Source organism: Ruditapes philippinarum, unplaced genomic scaffold (genome assembly GCF_026571515.1).
Source record: "Ruditapes philippinarum isolate M1 unplaced genomic scaffold, ASM2657151v2 ctg3464_1_1_1_1, whole genome shotgun sequence".
NCBI lineage: Eukaryota > Metazoa > Mollusca > Bivalvia > Venerida > Veneridae > Ruditapes > Ruditapes philippinarum.
The window spans coordinates 61078-82365 of record NW_026863548.1 but is presented as its reverse complement, the minus strand read 5'-3'; the positions used below and the strand labels follow the sequence as shown (position 1 = coordinate 82365).

The window sequence follows — 21288 nt, the reverse complement described above, 5'->3', positions numbered from 1 at the left end:
TTCCTCATACTTACAAACATAGCCTTAACATATGCTTCCTCATTCTTACTAACATAGCCTTAACATATGCTTCATCATTCTTACTAACATAGCCTTAACATATGCTTCCTCATTCTTACAAACATAGCTTTAACATATGCTTCCTCATTCTTACAAACATAGCCTTAACATATGCTTCCTCATTCTTACAAACATAGCCTTAACATATCCTTCCTCATACTTACAAACATAGCCTTAACATATGCTTCCTCATACTTACAAACATAGCCTTAACATATCCTTCCTCATACTTACAAACATGGCCTTAACATATCCTTCCTCATACTTACAAACATAGCCTTAACATATCCTTCCTCATACTTACAAACATGGCCTTAACATAACCTTCCTCATACTTACAAACATGGCCTTAACATAACCTTCCTCATACTTACAAACATGGCCTTAACATAACCTTCCTCATACTTACAAACATGGCCTTAACATATCCTTCCTCATTCTAACAAAGGTCTGAAAAGTTTCATAAGAGAATATTCAAAGGTACAATGTTCACTTGGTCTCACATCAGACTTAGCTATTGTTTCCAGGAAGACATTTTTCTATATTTCCTTCGTCTTACAGCCAATAAGTTTATTAAATGTTTCCAAGGAAACCTTTACAAAACATAATTTCATTCATTCTTACATTTTACAAGTTGATCTACTGATTGTTCTCTCTGTTGGTCTTACATTTTACAAGTTGATCTACTGATTTTCCCCTCTGTCGTTCTTACATTTTACAAGTTTTTGATCTACTGATTGTTCCCTTTGTCGGTCTTACATTTTACAAGTTGATCTACTGATTGTTCCCTTCGTCGGTCTTACATTTTACAAGTTGATCTACTGATTGTTCCCTTTGTCGGTCTTACATTTTACAAGTTGATCTACTGATTGTTCCCTTCGTCGGTCTTACATTTTACAAGTTGATCTACTGATTGTTCCCTTCGTCCAGTCTTACATTTTACAAGTTGATCTACTGATTGTTCCCACGGAGACCTTTTCTAGGCATATGTTTCCTTGGTTTTACAGCAGACAAACCCTTTGATTTTACAATCTCATCCACATATGGTATTCTTTCACCTTTCTGTAATAAACACAATAATATATGTAGAACATGAAGCTAATAGAGATTCATAAAGTCACAGAGTCTGCTACATAAAATAAACAAACAAAGTCATTGGTAAATTAATGTACTTGCAGGATGCTCCCATAACCTGTTAGAAACTGTATGCTAATATGGAGAGAAATTTAACCAATATCAGCTACATTAATTCCAGCCTGAGTAATGACTAACCTGAGTAATGGCTCACCTGAGTAATGACTCACCTGAGTAATGACTAACCTGAGTAATGGCTCACCTGAGTAATGGCTTACCTGAGTACTAGGCTTATGACTGACCTGAGTAATGGCTTATCTGAGAAATGACTAACCTGAGTAATGACTGACCTGAGTAATGGCTTACCTGAGTAATGACTCACCTGAGTAATGGCTTACCTGAGTAATGGCTAACCTGAGTAATGGCTTACCTGAGTAATGGCTTACCTGAGTAATGACTAACCTGAGTAATGGCTTACCTGAGTAATGTAAGACATGTAAGCTTGTTATTGTTTCTGAAATATTCTATTTTTTATTTATTAAATAATTACCTTTTGTCATTTTTAGCATATAAGTAATGTATACGCAATATTCCTATTCAAATAAGGACAGTAAAGTAATTATATTGTTTTCAGCATTCTAATACGCGGAAAGTCCGAGCGGGGCCGAAGGCCCCGCGAGGGCTGTAGCGCTCTTAGATAACATGTATGAAGCGTATCAATTCAAAAGAAATCAAATTAAAAGTTAATGAAAAATTCAAAAAAATATATATCCCAAACCTAATGAGCTGCGAAAAAATCCTTAGTTAGCGGGCGCCGCCATTTTGAAATCTATGTTGTAAAACGCTTGACAAGCGCCTCTTGTAAAACGCTTAACAAGCGCCTCAATGGCTGAATATTTAGACTGGTTTAAATGTTATGAATAGCGGGCGCTTTTTGATTTTCATTCCGAAAAGCGTGTAAACTACACTGATTTTTTATCATTAAACGGCCCAGTCGTCTGCTTTTTTATCGCTGTCGTCTCAACAGGTTGAACGGTACTATTTTGGCATAATTACATTTTCCTATTTAAAGTCCTAGAATTATATTTACTTTTGCATATTTGGACTACCACAAATTTTACATGTTTCTTTTTGTACATTTAAATATATTTTAACATTTTTAATTAAGTTACTTATGCAAGTTTATGCAATAACTTGAGCTAGTCCTACTGGACTATACTGTATACAACTATACCAGTTCTAAATATGTTTAAGTGAAATTCCAAGCATATTTTCACTTGATTTCAATAATTTTTCTGAAGAAAAAAAATTCATAAAAATTATATAGACTCTACCAGATCTTATGCATTATTTTCACACTTAATAATTGTCTACATTCAGCAAGCATACTGGTAAATAACTATGTCTATTTTCAACAAGCATAATTATTGGCTGGACAACAATATTGTAGTAAATCAATTCCAAGAACTTCAAACAAAAAAAGTTAAACATTCAAATGAAATATACCAAGAAAACAATTATTGTACAGAAGTAAATAATGATTAACAGGCCTCTACACAGGTATATTTACTCTCTCCAAATCAATCTGAGCATTTACATATGCAGAATGATAATTACAATGACCATAATTATTGTCTGAACAACAATGTCAACCACTAACTGATACACTTTCACAAATATAAATATCAGAGAAAATATACTTTCCATTATATCTCCAACAGCACATTTCATCACATTCAATTATTTTTCAATTAAACAACTTTTTCTTACAGGCATCTATGGACAAAACTAGATAGTTTAAAAGGGACTAATAACAGAAGATTTTTTGGTGGGTGGTATGTCAACCACTAACTGATACACTTTCACAAATATAAATATCAGAGAAAATATACTTTCCATTATATCTCCAACAGCACATTTCATCACATTCAATTATTTTTCAATTAAACAACTTTTTCTTACAGGCATCTATGGACAAAACTAGATAGTTTAAAAGGGACTAATAACAGAAGATTTTTTGGTGGGTGGTATGTCAACCACTAACTGATACACTTTCACAAATATAAATATCACATAAAATAAACTTACAATTGTATATGTACTTTCACCAATACATTCAATTACTAGTATTCATGTATTTTTCTAAATCTACATTAAACATATTTTCATCATTTCGTCTACATCTTCCTCTCAACATTTTTTGTCATAATGATTTTTTTAATTGATGACATGTTTATTATTTCTATGTTTCTTTTCAAAATATTCCATGACATTAAATGTCATCATGACATTTCACCACTGATTAAAAGAATCTGTCTAGATTTAGAATTTAACACCATGAATAGCTACAAAACTGTATATCAACTATTTATTTAGACACTAATAAAAAGAATTTAAAGTCCTACCCATATGTTGCTCATTTTGAATATTATCAATGTATTTTTTTCTTACTAGCATGCTTTTTTTACTTAATCACATGTATATATATGTAATTCAAACATTCATGTTATTAATTCATATTGCATATTTCTTTTATGATTATTAAGCTAAATTTTATCATCAATTATTCACATTTGTAATCAATACTTTTAACATTTATTGATCACAGTTCTTGGAATTGGTTAATAGTTTGTCAAATTTTCTTTAAATATTGTCATATAAATACATTTTAATATATTTAAACTATGTAGTTTTTTTTCCACATGAAACAGTGAAAAACTTTTTCTGTTTTTTTCTTTTCACAGATGAATCATCTGATATTTGCAACTGACTCAAGAGGGCGTATCATATAAAAATTTGTATGATGGTGTTCATGCAGATGAACATCTAAAGAGAAATGGTTCACATTTCTTTGTCATTCTGTAGAAAATGATTTAAGGTCTTGGGACTTTAAACAATAAAAAACATTCCTGTTACACAGTACTTAAATACATAAGGACAATCATCAAAATTTCAATTTAAATTTGCTTACATAACTGAACGTCTTTTAATGTTAATAAATATTCTGTAGTGTGGGACATGTCAGTCTCTAACCAACAGAAACATTTAATTAAAAAGTATAAATCTATCGTTATTAAATACCAGCTATATATAAATACCAGCTATATTCAATAATTATACGGGGAAGTCAAAGACCGGGCCCGCAAAGCGGGTCCGGGCTTTGGCTTGCCCGGCTATTGACTACACGTGTATATTTAAAAGTAAATCAAATAAAAAACAATTAAAAAATATATAGAATTCTATACCTATCAATGAAATTTTCAGTGTCACTTTAGTCGGGCGCCGCCATTTACAATGTAACTTAATGATAATAGGCGGGGTATTCCGATAACGGAACAAATCTCAACTTTTCGGATAAATGATAATCGTCGAGTATTCCGAGTGAAAACGGAAGCGGTGCATGTAATACCGAATGACACCTTCAAAACGGAAAGAATGAAAGGAATTTTTCATTATTACCATTACATTGTGTTAGATAATGTAAATATTCAAAATATATACATGTATTTGTTTACTATATATATATACATGTTTTTTTTGTTGTTTTTTTTTCTTTAATTTTTTAAATGTTGATGAATGTTCTGAAGTGTGGGACATGTCAGTCTCTAACCACCAGAAACATTTCTTAAACAAAAAAAGTATAATTCAATTTTCAAGGTTTATTATCTTTAAACACCAGAATATTTAAAAATGAAACAAAAATTTTAAAATCACATAATTTTGATCAGAGGTAGTGTTGAACATTATCAATATAATTCAGTTAGATAATTTCTTTGATACTGCATAATTTACATGAAGATCTACATGACTTTCCGCGCCATAGGTAGCACCTAATTTCATATTAGTTTACTATGTATAAACGTTCCTAAAATTGAATGTTACCTTTCTCCGAATTTCATGTTAGATTGTTGACATTTTAGGAAGCACGATTATTTCTTTATTCCTGGATTAACATGTCTGTTACTCCACATTTTTGTAGTATCCATTATGTTTTGATGTTATAATCAGTAATTGTTCATGAAACATTCTCTAATCAATTTATTTTGTCTAAATAATAATTCCTAAAACTTTCCCAAAATGTTCATGGAGGCTGCCATCTTTGTTTTAGGTACACGAGTACCGATATCTGTAGTTTGTTTAGAAATTAAGCATATTTGACTTTATTCTGTAACATGTATTTTGTATTATGTGATTATAATGTTTGCTTCTCAAATAGTTCAAGAGATTTACTGTAATAGTTTATTTGTGTAAAACAAGACCGCACTATTTGTTCGGTCATTCGCGTAGTAAAGTTGGGTTGTGGAATCACCCTAATTCTCTTTAAATTGTAATAATCCTGCTAAATTACCATAAGTATTTAATTGAGATGTATTTAATAGCGTAAGTGTTATTTCTCAACATAATGATTACTTACAACTTTATATGTATACTTTGTATTTTGTAATTATGATCTGTTGAGCTATTTACTCATTTTAGGATGGGAATTCCTAACCGATTCTGATTGGCTTAGATAATTCCTAAGTGCAATCTGATTGGTCGAGAATCCTATCCTGAATTCCTAAACGGCTCAAAGGTTATAAATAGAGCGACAGTCCTCATTTTGGAACAACAACGCCCACTAAAGTTGCTTAGGCGCGATAATTCAAAACTGAGCAGAAAACATCAAAACTGAATTTTAGTAAGTTTCTATTTAGGAAAGACTCCTAAATCACATTGGAATATGTATTAAACTTTTATTAAGCAACTTTTCCTGAATGAGAGCTGACGTACTTCATGTTATAACTTTTAATCCTAAACTAAACGGATATTAGACCAAAGAATCCAAACTTGATAAAAGCGTTGTTTACTTATATTTTAGGAAATCATAAAATCACTTAACATAGCGCCTTATGAAATGATGCCGAAACTTATTTCTGTATATTGATGATAAGATATATTAAATGTTAGAATATATATGCAGTTTATGTATACAAAACTATGTATACACTATTAAACCAAAGAATTGAAACTTGATGAAAGCGTTGTATTATTTATTCCGGAAATCCTAAAGAGAAGTCTACTAATATAACATTGAAACCGTGTGCTGTATATAACTGATGCTAAGTTAGCATATAATGTTTATACAGTAGAACTTGTGGCGTATTTTTGAAACAGCTATCCTGACACTGCGGCAAAAGTACGTTACAGTAATGACTAACCTGAGTAATGGCTTACCTGAGTAATGACTAACCTGAGTAATGACTCACCTGAGTAATGGCTTACCTGAGTAATGGCTTACCTGAGTAATGACTCACCTTAGTTATGACTCACCTGAGTAATGGCTTACCTGAGTAATGGCTTACCTGAGTAATGACTAACCTGAGTAATGGCTTACCTGAGTAATGACTAACCTGAGTAATGACTTACCTGAGTAATGGCTTACCTGAGTAATGACTGACCTGAGTAATGGCCTACCTGAGTAATGACTAACCTGAGTAATGAGGAAGTTTTCTGGGAGAGAAATTCCACCAATATCAAGGACATTAACTCTAGCTAACTCCTCCTCTGACAAAGATGTAACGATGTAGAATTTTTTCTTTACCATATCTATCCCTCTAACTAACCCTAAAATGGTAAAAGATACATCAAAACTTTTATGATATCATTATATGCGAAATTAAATTACAATAGTCATGTCATAATGGTCTAAATATACTACAGTCCAAATCACTTAAGAAAAAGGTGGTTTTCTGTTGCAAAATAACGAGTAATAACTTTAACATTTACTTATATTTCATTTGGGACTGAATCTTAACTAACATGAATTTTGTACTCGGGCACAATCAGGCACCCGAGTACAAAAACTGACATTCTGTAAGCGATGGAAAGCGACCTCACATGAAAAAATCCAAGACCCTGATAGAGACATATACAGTAAACTCCGCTTATAGCGAACTCATTGAGACATTCAAAATTTGTTCATTATATTCGAAGTTCCTTCTAAGCATATAGTGAATTAATTCCTTGTATAGCGAACATATTTACATATAACGAACTGATTGTTTACCATCGTGCGCCTTTGTGAAGAGCATTTGATTCACAAAGAAAGGATCATGATCATGTAGGATCAAGTGATCCAGATTTTATTTTCATTGTTTTATGTTTCTAGAATTTATCGTGTTTTGCTAGACTTAAATGGTAAATATTCAAAATGTTAAAAATTGCTGATTTACAAAGAAACCAAACTATAACAAAACAAATACATGTACAAAAATATTCGGATCAAAATAAGGATCAATTTTAGGATCAGGATCAATATTTGGTTCAACTGTAAAATAGCCGTATCATGTACAAATAACAATTAATTTATTCTAAAATTTCATTAATTTGATAGTACAAGTCCAGTTTTAATAAATTAATATTAGATATTTTATCTATGAGGATAAAAAATGAAGGAAAATAGAGCTTTCAAATTTGATCCTATCCTTTAATATTTGTAAACACGGGGCCTAGGCTTTTCGTTTTCCTTCCATGATTGAGAATAAACAAGATTTTTGATTTTCATTTCTTTCATATTGAATATCTTCTTTTATATTTTAAGGGTGACTTTAATCACGGATTTATAATATAAATCCGTGCTTTAACTGATAAAATGTATAGATTTCTTTCCATTTCAATCGGGCCTACTTTAATGTTTTCAATGGATTATGCTTGCAAGCATGCTGATTATGTTAAAAAAACGGATTATAAATTATCATAATTATTCTACTCGAGCAAAACTATTTAAGAAAAGATAAATAAAAGAATTAAAGGAATAACCGTTTTATTTTGGTGAAAAGAACTCATGCTAAAATATCCAAAATAGAAAACTATTACGTACTTCTATACAAATTCATTTTCATAGATGTATTGAAGTTCATTCAACAATAAACGGTACATTCGGCCGCCAATGAAAACGAAACATGCGGGTTCTATTTACGGATAGCCTGTATTTTGGAGTTCGTTATAAAAGTGTAATTTTCTGTACTTTTAACTAAATTGGGACTAAGAAATGAGTTCCTTATAAGCGATAATTCCTTTTAACCGTGTTCGCAATAACCGTATATTTTATATTAAATAAAGAAGGGCAAAATTCGGGCCAAAATAAATTGTTCCTTATAACCGGAAGTTCGCTATATCCGTGTTCGCTATAAGTGAAGTTTACTGTACTGAGGATGAATATAATGTATAAAAGCTGATTTGTTTTTTTTTAGTTTTACGTCACATCGACACAGTATAGGTCATATCGCGACATTCCAGCTTTACTGGTGGAGGAAGACCTCAGGTGCCCTTCTGTGCATTATTTCAGGCACAAACGGGCACCTGAGTAGAACCACCGTCCTACCGTTAGCTAGCTGGATAGCTTCCCCACATGAAAGAATCTAAAGTCCCTGTAGGGGTTCAAACCCACAGTGGTGAGGGGCAAGTGGTTTGAAGTCAACAACCTTAACCACTCGGCCACGGACGCCCTAAAGCTGATTTGATTTGGCAGATGCTAAAATTATTGTCAAATCAATGAAATAAATATAAGATAATAATAATCAAGAAAGCATGTTGTATTTTACACTTTTTTTTGTAAATATTAATACTGTGTTGAAAACCCACCAAGATTCAAACAATAGGACAGTCTATTTATAGTCTATATATGGACACAAAATCACTTGACTTTGTCTTGGCAGTTTTTTTGCACAGTACAGCAGTAATTAATAAATTTAATACTAATGATTACTACTACAAAACAACAAATCAAACTTTTCCTCATTTGTTCCACATCTACTATTTCTATTTACTATTTATTATATTTGTACAACATAAATTATATAAATACATGAAATAATATGCATATTTTTTTTTCTTTTAAATTTCACAAATGGTCAGCATTCAGCTTTTCTAAAGGTTACACATGCTATTTAAGGTGGATAACTAATATTATACATGTACAATCAAACCGAGTCTGCAAGTTTCATGTAATTTTGCTGATTTTAATGCTTCCAAGGGATCACTTCATCAGATATTGAATAGTAATATGATGCACTTTTCCAAAGTAAAATTACTGAAATACTTAGTTTGAAACAACACATAATTGTTTTTCTAACAGAAAATAAAAGCAACAGCCTAAAAGGGGCCAATCAAATTAATATGAGCAAACTTGACAAAAGACTACCCAAGAATGCTACAGACAAAGTTTGGTGATCATCTGTCCATTAGTTCTGTACAAACAGACGTTTGAAAGTATTTTTTAATTTTAGCTGTAGGGGCCCCTAAAAGGGCCAATCAAATTAACATGAGCAAACTTGATAAAACACTACCTAAGAATGCTATAGACAAAGTTTGGTGATTATCCATCCATTAGTTCTGTAGAAGATGTTTAAAGGTTTTTCTATGTTAAGCTCTATAAACCCCTAAAAGGGGTCAATCAAATTAATATGAGCAAACTTGATAAAAGACTACCAAAGAATGCTACAGACAAAGTTTGGTGATCATCCATCAATTAGTATTGTAGTAGATGTTTAAAGGTTTTTCTATTTTTAGCTCTGTTGACCCCTAAAAGGGGCCTATTAAAATGACATGAGCATATTTAAGTGTGACTGTCACAAGGATGCTACAGACCAAATTTGAAGAAAATCTGCCAAGCAGTTTCAGAGAAGAAGAAAATTGTTGACGCATGACGACACAGCATCCCCTTTGATACTAATAGCCTACCCTTCGGTTCTGGTGAGCTAAAAAAGTCAAATTCAAGGGCAGATAAATGGAATGATTACCCCATTTTTTTTTTGTTTAAAATGTTTTTGTTATCATATTCTAACAACATGCCAAGTTTAAAGAAATTCTATTGAACAGTTTTTAATTTTGTCTATATGAAAACTCCCTAAAAAGTTCTTAAAAGTATTTTACAAACCATAACCGATCCACCTGAAAGGCTGTTTATTTTTCTTCAGGAACAATGGCCCATCATCTTCGTACAATTCAGCCTGTAGAAGAAAAACATTGTTTTGCTTTCATATCAGAAACTGCTTATCATCTAGGTATTTGTAAAACAAGAGCTGTCGGTAGGACAGCAACGCTCGACTATTCTTAGTGCTTGATAGTAAAAAAAAATGCTTGATACAATTACCTCCTCCTGTTTACAGGTTGGGGTAATGATGGTGAACAAGTGTGCAAAGTTTCAAAGCCATATGTCAATGGACTTTGAAAATATTTGAACTATTACAAAAACTTTAACGTAAATTCTAAGTCGAAAAAGGGGCATAATTCTGTCAAAATGCTTGATACAGTTACCTCCTCCTGTCTACAGGTTGGGGTAATGATGGTGAACAAGTGTGCAAAGTTTCAAAGCCATATGTCAATGGACTTTGAAAATATTTGAACTATTACAAAAACTTTAACATAAATTCCAAGTCGAAAAAGGGGCATAATTCTGTCAAAATGCTTGATACAGTTACCTCCTCCTGTCTACAGTTTGGGGTAATGATGGTGAACAAGTGTGCAAAGTTTCTAAGCCATATGTCAATGGACTTTGAAAATATTTGAACTATTACAAAAACTTTAACATAAGTGGTTACGCCGACGCAGACGCCGACACTGACGCCGACGCTCGGGTGACTACAATAGCTCTACTTATTCTTATCGAATAGTCGAGCTAAAAATTAGGCTATGAAAATATCAGTATATTTTTACCTTTCACTGTTTGTAAAGTCACTTTTCATTTGCTAATCATGACATTTATAAAGTTTATTCTAACACTATCGGAAACTTTACTATATAAACAAAGAAGGCCCGAAGCGTACATTATTCTACAACAATGCACTCGCCGTTCTGATTATCTCCCTGTGTATTTTAATATTATGGCGCCATTTTGTTTGAAAAATCTGATGAATAAAAACAATTTTTTGTCGAATTTTGTTGTGAAAACTATCTCGAATGAAGGAAAATGGTCTAACTAAGAAAATGAATCCGAACACCAATATTTTTAATACAGTCATTAATGCTGTACAGACGTTTAAAGTGTTGTTTATGTGACGTCACAATGTAGGGCCAAACAGCACGCGCAAAACAATCAAATCAAGTACACTATTTTAATGTCGCAAACAAGTTAAGTTTTACATTTATTTCACTTTTAATAATTTGTATTTCGCTGAAAAATTATAGAGTGAAATAAAATAAACAAACAAAGTTTTATCAACGTTTTAAAAATTCGTTATTCTCTAATGTTTCTACACACGGTAGATTTAACGACAGTTTTTTTCAACCCACTGGAACAGCCTTTAAAGAACATTTCTATTGGAAACTCTGAGGTGAAAACAAATTTAACCACCAAACATAAAGTCCAACTTTTTAATAATAATGATTTTTTTTTATATGTTAGAATGGAAATAGATATTAATTTTTTGTGCATTAGTGTATAATAATGTACGTTTTTTGTTCAAATGCTTTGTAATTAATCACTCAGACCTATCGGCCTTCGTGATTATATTACTACGCATTTGAACTCAAACCGTGCATTATTCTACAACAATGCACTCAGAACTGATATCTATTTCCCAAATATACATGGATACTGTCAATTTATTCTTTTTCTTCTCTTAAAAGGAAGTTTGCTGTATTATAAATTTGTCATAAAGATTCTTGACAGGTTATATGGCCTATATTAATGGATGTATACATATACAACCAGAGCCTAGCAGCTGGGGTTGAATATAAAGAGAACCATTCATCTACAGCCATATAGCCTGTCAAAAATCGTAATGACTAATAAAAACATCGTATTCACATATGTAAACTCAAACATGTTAATTTATCATACAATTATATTTAAGGTAGAACGCGACACTTTGCGAACTTTCGAGTAGCGTCTTGAAAATCGGCATGCAAAAAATTGACCATATTTCTGATTGGATTTCGTTGATTTTATTTAAATAGTTTCAGCCAATTTTTGTACACACGACGTCAAAGTTGACCATCAAAGCCCGTTTTTGAACATGACGTCGTTGCGTATCCTTGGCAACTGTTACGGGTATTTCAACGCCATTGGCGGACAAAATATCTTAAATCCTACAGCATTCGACGGAAATTATTTTTCCCTTCAAGCAGATATAAAATTTATTGTTTTACGCCGAAAATTGTTTGAGTAATGGAAGAAAAATTGTCAATTTTGTGTAAAATTTGACGTTCAGTTTAGCCGCATTTTTAGGCTTAAAATCGGCTTATTAAAAAATTCCTGAAATAAATTTTTGATTTTTTTCTTTAAACGTCCTTTAAAATGTATACTTAGTCAAAATAACTAAAAAAATTAGGGGGTCACCGACTCAAATTTTTCGGTACACTTGATTTTATTTCCCCCACCCCTTTGGATAAAAGTCACGCTATCACGGGGCGTTTGGTTTTTTGATGTTATTAAAACGATCGCCCTGTGTCAAAATCCCTTTTTTACGGCATTTTAAGCTATTATTACCACTGCGGAAAATATATGGATACAATAAAGGGTACGGAATTCCGTATAGTATAGATAGACAGGTAAAAATAAGTGAAATTTGATGTACGGGACCGTATATCATGCAATACGTATATGACTAATATACCGTGATCCGTACACTCGTAATATGCGGGAACTTTGAATGAAGTCCGTATTTACTAAAATGCGTATTTTTTTAATAACACGGTCAGATATTACCAAAATATGATTTTTTTAATCTTGTAAATACAGATTTTGTATATAAAACAAAGAATAAAGATGTACTTCAGTATTACCCACTTTCTACAAGAGGAAAGAAATAATAGTCTGATCTGACATTTGTCAGAATAACATTAAATAGTAAAACTTTGAGTAAAATGTAATATTTCTCGGTTTTATTAACATGTCAGTATAGTTAGTGAAACATCGGCAGATCCTCTACAGTGCCCGTAGCAAAAACGCAACACTCCTTTGTGCAGTATATAGCTCAGGGCCGCCGGTTCGCTAAAATCCACAGACGTGTATTTGCAGCGTTTCATTATATTTCATGTTTAAAGTACTGTTTCCTGTTCAAAATAAATTCTACCATAAATTTGGCTATACAGTGAATAATGAATATTTGCAAAGGCCGATTTGATAGTAATGTGTTTAATACAGCGTTTATGGTGATTCCTCAATTAAAATGATAAGCAAAACGAGAGAATATGTATTACAGATGTTTGAATATGTATTACAGATGTTTATTTACTTGTAGAATCGGACGTGCTACATCTGGCTGTAAAATACAGAAAAACAGAATCCCTAAAGAAATTCCAACACAACATAATTGAAAATGTTGCAGGCTCGGTTTGATTGAGCCTGTTCATGGACGGTACTGGAAAGTGCAAGTTACCGTCCACGCCCCCTAGCACCAACACCCGCTGAGCTAACGTTTCAAGCATGACTGTTTGCTTCACGCTAATATAATTGACTAAGTTTCATTTATGAACCGTATATTTTAATTTGTCAATATTTCGCCAATTCTGTCAAATTGTTGCAATAGTTTTTGATTACAAGTGAAATTCAAATTTTGGTTTTTAGAGGTGAAATAAAATACATATCACTCACAGTTTATCACTCATAGTGTGGGTAATGCAAAATGTATATATTTGCAGAATTTCTTGTATATATAGACTACGTATTAATTTATGATAGAATTTCCATAAATTTCTAAATTTACATAAAAATATATACATGTAGTTGCTTTTTGTTCCATTTGGCAAATTTCTCGATTCAAGTTTATTAATCTTATTGTATTACAATATCAAAAAGGAACACCGCAAATGATTACTCTCAGCAGTATTTATTTTTGTTTGCGCAGAGTAAGCGTTACCCTTGAACGCCTAACGTCATTTTCTTTACATGCGTCTGTTTACAAATCCTTATAAAGTTAGTAATCGTGCTTAAAAACAAGAAAAAAATCGTTTGTTTTTCGTACAATTTTAGGAAATTTGCAATGGAACATTGTTGTTGTTGTTTTATATGTATTAGTGAAATTCTAAAACAATTCTCTTGATAAGCTGAACATTATTGCCGCACTTTGAAGTCTCAAACGTATCTGCATACGTCGAATTTTGTTACAAAATTACTCATGGGGTGGGGGAAATAAAATCACGTGTACTGAAAAATTTGAGTCGGTGACCCCCTAATTTTTTTAGTTATTTTGACTAAGTATACATTTTAAAGGACGTTTAAAGAAAAAAAATCAAAAATTTATTTCAGGAATTTTTTAATAAGCCGATTTTAAGCCTAAAAATGCGGCTAAACTGAACGTCAAATTTTACACAAAATTGACAATTTTCTTTCCATAACTCAAACAATTTTCGGCGTAAAACAATAAATTTTATATCTGCTTAAAGGAAAAAATAATTTCCGTCGAATGCTATAAAATTTAAGATATTTTTTCCGCCAATGACGTTGAAATACCCGTAACAGTTTCCAAGGATACGCAACGACGTCATGTTCAAAAACGGGCTTTGATGGTCAACTTTGACGTCGTGTGTACAAAAATTGGCAGAAACTATTGAAAAAAAATCAACGGAACCTAATCAGAAATATGGTCAATTTTTTGCATGCAAATTTTCAAGACGCTACTCGAAAGTTCGCAAAGTGTCGCGTTCTACCTTAATATAGAGGCTGATAGGGAAGACTGGTCATGCCTAACTATGTTGCTTCTTTAAATAAAGTCTTTATTATTATTATCATAATATGCACAGTTTGAGTTTAGATGCACATTTATATAATCAAGAAGTTCTTTAGATTCAAGATAAAGCATTTTAACAGAATATTATGCACTATTGTACTACAACACAAGAACAAATGAAACCTTTTTCAATTTCTAACATGCTTATAGAGATTTGTTAAGACAATATTCCACAATATTAAAGCTGAGAATCAATTATCATGTCATTTGGTTAACCGAAGTCACATTTGATGTCCCCTTGTATCGCATGTAAACACTGCTTTACTTCTTTTGTGTATTTATTTATAATTATGTACTGGATTGATAATATCTGTCATATGTTTCAAGTCAGATCAGAATATCCGTCCTTAGGAGACATGCCAATTGGTGGTTTCCTGAGGGAGAATATTCCCACCTGAACTGCAAACATGTCAGATATTTTTCTTGCGTGTTCTACAATGTTATATTTTACCTTACATGATTACATCAATAAACTTATTTTTCATGAAAATTAATGTCAATTCATCTGTAACTTTTCAATTTGTTTCTCTGTCACAGGTTTTTCTAAATACACAATAATGATAATGTAAAAATTATATCCAACTGGGAATGCATGAAAGCATGGTTAGCTTGAACATTTCCCTATTTCCTTGCAATCTTAAGTGAGGATGGCTTTACTGTATATTTTTTGTGATACAAGAGGATATATAGTGCCCAAATACGCAATATTTATGATACAAGTATGCATTTCATATGATTTGTTTTTTCTGTATGCCAGTCCAGTGGATAAGTGAAGAGTTTTCAACACAAACTGCTTGCCAATAAAGAACCCTTAGTTATTCTATTAATTTTATGTATGTATCAAATAGGTCAGGTTTGACAGGTATTCACTACTAACCTTTGTAATGTCACCTTCACACAATGCTACCATGTTCGCATTCAGAGCACACATGACCTGTGACTTGGGTACCTGAACATGACACATATGTATGGCTACATCTTTCCAGCTCACAGTAAATGGGGTCATTGAGGTCAAGGTCAAACCAGGTTCAAGGTTAGCACCAAGGTGACTGAGAATTGACAGATTTCTGTAATCAGTTGGTTTCATTCTAAAGTTGTAACTGAAATTAACAAATTAACATACATGTATATGGTAACACCTCAAGAAACATGCTCAACTATTCTCAGTGCCGAATAACAGTCTTGATACTACAGGAAGATTAAACAGGAAGATTACTTGCAAAATACACAACATATTTATGAGTTTTGGATAGTGACCTAGGAATTGTGTAAGTTCAAAAAAGGGCCCTAATTCAGTCAAAAATCATATCAGAATAAAAGGTCTTGGAAAGTGGTTTTTAATTATAATTTCAGTTTCAAGGGAATACCTTCTGTAGCTTTAATAAGATTGATAGATATTGCATGCAAAACTTCCAAGAATTGTCACAAGTTCATAGGACATGGTATGACACTGTGAAGGCGTTATGGTGACTTTCCAGTTATAGTTGTGGAGAAGGTGTCCCTCCAGTCGGCTTGAAGTTTATGGAATGTCCAAGTCAAAATACAAACCTTGAGCTAATCATCAGACTGCTGATCATATATGGTCTCTTTCTTTATGAAAATCTTTGTTATAAAGAAAATACATTTGCATTAATCATTCTAATCTATTTTAAAAAATACACATGCATAGACAAAATAACAATGAATAAAATGATTAAATTAAACCTTGTAGAAATTGGTCCTTCAAGACTTAAGAATGTTGGTATCCTCTCCATTTTTCTCTCAATGTTTTCACCTTTGAACATCTTTAGATAAAAAAACAAATTTATCTTTTAACACATTTTACAAATAATAGCTTTTTTCTTTTTTAAAAGTCTTACAGTTAGCACTTTTCTTTATAGTTAACTTTGCAATATATACTTTTACAATAATCTGCCCTTCTGAAATGGCATCCTGTTATGACTATAAACATGTATGCCAAGACTGAAGTGAATAGCTCTTATAATTTATGAGAAAATAGACGTTTATAAAAAGGTTAACCAACACTGATGCCAACACCGAGAGTCATGACAATAGCTCAACTTTTTTCCACCTCTGACATTCCTTGATTACTCGTGGTGAAGGCCTCAGAAACTCCTGCTATGTTTACAAGTAGAACAAGAATTTGTAACAGTTACAAATGTCCCCTACCTAAAGGAAATTTTACATGCAGGACAAATTTTGTCCAGCAAAATGGAATGTGCTGGTGATGTGCACAACTAGGCATGGTACTGATCACTCCTATAAAGTTTGGTTGAAATCCAACCAGTAGTATGACCTGTGAAGGCAAGACACGATTTTTCTATTTTAGCTCTGAAAACCATTTCCTGCAACAAAGTGGAACACGCTGGTGACTTGCACAACTATGGATTGTACTGATCAATCCTGTAAGGTTTGGTTAAAATCTAACCAGTAGTTTGACCTGTGAAGGGCGGACGGTCAGCAGAAATAGAATAAGGGGCCATTTCTTTTGTTATTTTCTATTGTTTAATAGAGGGCCAATGGACCTTCCTCAATCTATTGTTCTCTTTTGTTCTGTTTACAGTTAGATGGCCCCCTATCCTTATTCGGTACTGCGGACAACCGCACAACATGCTTTTGTACTTAGGTGTTCTGTATTGTTTATTTAGCCACATAAGAGAAAAAGTAGCCACATAAGAGCTTACTGAATGAATAGCATCAACAGTTTCCTATTGTCCCCATAGCCATTTAAGTATCTGTATGTTTGTATGGACAACTGGAGGGACAAAAGGCGAAGGCAAAAACAATGTCTCCCAAAAACTTTGGGAGACAATTAAAATTTGGGCGTCTAAAATATCCAATTCTTCACCCGACTGGCTAGTAAAATTTTCAATCGCGAAATTAATTATCGTGAAGTTCAATCATGCACTTGTTGCCACGTCACTACTGTTTCTAGGCTTACTTCCATAAGACATGTAAAGTGATTAATATATCGGGTACCAACTTTGTTTATGTGTTGTTTCTGTGTCTTGAGGTGAAATATCAGAATATAAATTAAAACAAGAGCTGTCGCTCGACTATTCTAAGCGCTTGATAGTATGACCCTCCAATTATGACCCTAAGTGCATGTGTAAAGTTTAAAGTAAATATCTTTGAAGACCTTTAACCATTAAACAAAATTTCTAAGTTTCAAAGGGGCAAATAATTCTGCAAATATTGCAGGCAGATTTATGCAATTTTGCAAACTGATGTACATTGTTACTATAAAAAAGTATTTTAAATTTCAATTGAATATCTCAAGCAATTATTGAAATATTTGACTTTACAAAAAAACTTTAACCGAAATTTCTAAGTTCCAAAGAGGCATAATTCTGTCAATATTGTAGGCATAGTTATCCAACTTGTCAATCTGATGTACCTTGTTACTATAAATAAGTATTGTAAGTTTCAATTGAATATCTCAAGCAATAATAGAGATATTTGACTTTACAAAAAACTTAAACCAACGCAGACGCCCACGCGGACGCCGGGGCAACTACAATAGCTCTCATATTCTTCGAATAGTCGAGCTAAAAATTGATATTCATGTATAGCAGGGAATGAAAATAAATAAAATACAACACAAGACTTGTATTGGATTTCCTTCTATTTCCGTACATTTACCTTAAGATAAGAAAAAAAACTCAAAATTTGATAAATTCATTCGGGCTAATAAAGTTAGTTTCAGGCATGTTATTTTGTAGAAGTTACTAGCCCGAATGGGGAGTAACTTCACAATGTTTATTTCAAAGACTGCAAGTGAGACTTTGACCTTGGAGGTAGGGGTCTGGGTGTTGTGCATGACATTGTTTTATTATAACAAACATTTGTGCTAAGTTATTCCAAATTCCTTTGATGAATGGCTTAGTTATGGACTGGACACGAAAGTGTGACGGACGGACAGACAGAACCCATTTCTATATTCCCTTTTTTCTTCAAAAAAATGGGTTTACAGAAGAAGCTTAGATTCACTAGTAGGCTCTTCAGTAACACCACTAAGCTAACTTGATAGCATCTTTACAAGATCTAAACTGTTAATATATAAAAAGAGACATAAAAGAAAACATCCAACTACCTACCTTTGACAACTCTGTCCAGCTTGTTTGTTCAAGATCCTCAACTGTTATTGGAGGCACATTCTGTGAAACCTGGTATGACATCAACTGCACCATAATGGAGGGTGATACAAGACGTACAATATCTAATAATAGCTGCCAGCCAAGTCCTGATCAAATCATGTAAATAAATACTTGTATTAACATTCTTTTCTTAAAACTGAGTTTTCTCCCTTTATCTGTAAATCTTGTGTAATGTATTTGCCAAGCCTTGAATTATACAAATATGAATTTATCAAATTAGGAATACTCTGGTCAGGCTGCACAATGGTAAAGGTAATCACTTTTGGTGCCCCCCATGTTAAGGGTTAAATGTTTACCACATCCACTATCTTTTAACATAAATTGAATTAAGTACAGTTCATAACAGAACATATACTAGTATATGCCTATAGATTTTAATCAAACATTCAATAAGCTAAAAGAAAAGCAATTCTAGCACAGTTTTAAGTATCATTTTTTACATGGAAAACTCTTGTAAAATAGCAGAGTACCTCTAAGAAAGATGAATGTGTCAGCATAACTTCATACCTTTCATCCAGCCCATTGTGTTTACAATAAGAGGTGTTTTCTGTTCTACACGTTTATATTCCTGTACACACAACTGTACACATCGCATATATAGATCTGCATTGTCTTTTGGTGACACACTTCCATAATGGTAGGAGCTATGCAAAAATATTAAGAAATGAAACCTTTGAATGCAATGGTTTATTCATGCTAAAGTACCAATGATATAATTGAAAAAAACATAAGAAGTCTTGTTGATAATATATATTGCAATATGTTTCACATTTCATAAAAAAAACTTTTGTCAGGAAATTAAGAAATGAAAAAAAAAGAGATCTTTATTTCAGCATACAGCTAATGTTATTGTGAAAGTAAGATAAATTGGTGGCTTGTATGGGAACAATCCTACAAGTAAAAGATACAGTACGAGTTTTCTTTCAAAAGTGTCTTCTTACAGACGTAAAATGACAGTTTGCTAGGATAAACAACAAATTGTCCTAGCAAACTGTCTTCTTCGCGTCTGTAAGAAAACATTTTATAACTGTATCTGACTTATATGTCGTTTAAGTGTAACGAGTAGATAAATTGATAAACACATTTAATTATAAATAGATCTAATTAAATTAAATGTGTGTTCACATTAAAAATTAGAAAATATTTGCATGATACTGTATGGTAACTGGTATTGTAAATAAGTCACAGTTCTCGAAAGAAACATGCGAAAATTGAGGTTAATCATCACAAAGAGTTTTACATTTTGATTTGCACAAGGATTAAACGTAAGCATGAGACAAATTCAATGTTGAATGGGGCGAAAAGTCTCTTGGGAGAGCGTAAAATCTTGCTACTTTGTCTATAAAAATACAGAAACGTGGGGCAAGATTTTAGCAAAAAAAATAGCATGTCAATAGGAGTCCTTTAATTGGCCTTAGCAGGACACCCTATATTTCAACTGTATTAAATCCACGTGGAAATAACAGTTATTTAGATGTGTCTTCTTACAGATGTAAGATGACACTTTTTGAATAGCTCTGCTGGGGGTATAGTAGTATAATTATATATGACTGCACCACAATGAAAATATAACTTTGACCTTGACCTTAGGGTTTAAGTGCATGGTTCTAGCAAGCATATCATAATATCTTGATTTTTCAGCGAATAACCAAAATCACTTTCTTAATTTAAGCAGACATACATATAGAGGGTAAACAGACATCCCTAAATTTCCTATTCACTGTAAACATCATATACTAAATGGTACCTTATAAGTTTAACTTATATATACATGAATATATATAATTCCTCATTTATAGTGTCACATGATATGTCAGGGTTTGTGTAAAATGATAATAAAATGACTTACAAAATTGGTAATATAACTAGCTGAAGTAAAAATGGCTGGGGCATTAAATTGTTAAATTGGATAAAATTTAACTGTATTATACAAACATATAAAATTCTACAATAATTAGAACAACTAACCATACTGCCTTCCTCTGGTGAGTAAATGGTGGTCCTGAAATACAGTAATATATATATGAGCCGCATCACGACAAAACCAACATAGTGCTTTTGCAACCAGCATGGATCCAGACCAGCCTGCGCAACCATGCTGTTCGCTTGCCAACTCTAGTACAAGTAGAGAAACTGATAGTGAACAGCATGGATACCGATCAGGCTGTGTGGATGGCAGGCTGGTCTGGATCCATGCTGGTCGCAAACGCACTATGTTGGTTTTGTTGTGACGCGGCTCATATTATGTACCCATAATATAATCTATATCTAAATGTAATAATATT

The 21288-nt window shown here is 32.5% G+C and overlaps 1 protein-coding gene across 1 annotated transcript in view; it reads right to left on the bottom strand.

Annotated features, from left to right (window-relative positions):
- Nucleotides 1–601: 601 nt before the first annotated feature.
- Nucleotides 602–21288, bottom strand: part of LOC132722449 (polynucleotide 5'-hydroxyl-kinase NOL9-like) — a 35924-nt gene continuing 15237 nt past the window's right edge. Inside the window, exons 6-13 of the mRNA XM_060706957.1 lie at nt 20972–21005; nt 19511–19647; nt 18944–19089; nt 16551–16630; nt 15724–15946; nt 10052–10124; nt 6605–6738; nt 602–1122 (exon numbers count right to left, since the gene is read on the bottom strand). Of these exons, the coding sequence (XP_060562940.1) occupies nt 1012–1122; nt 6605–6738; nt 10052–10124; nt 15724–15946; nt 16551–16630; nt 18944–19089; nt 19511–19647; nt 20972–21005 (938 nt within the window). The 3' untranslated portion in view covers nt 602–1011. The remainder of the gene's footprint in view (nt 1123–6604; nt 6739–10051; nt 10125–15723; nt 15947–16550; nt 16631–18943; nt 19090–19510; nt 19648–20971; nt 21006–21288) is intronic.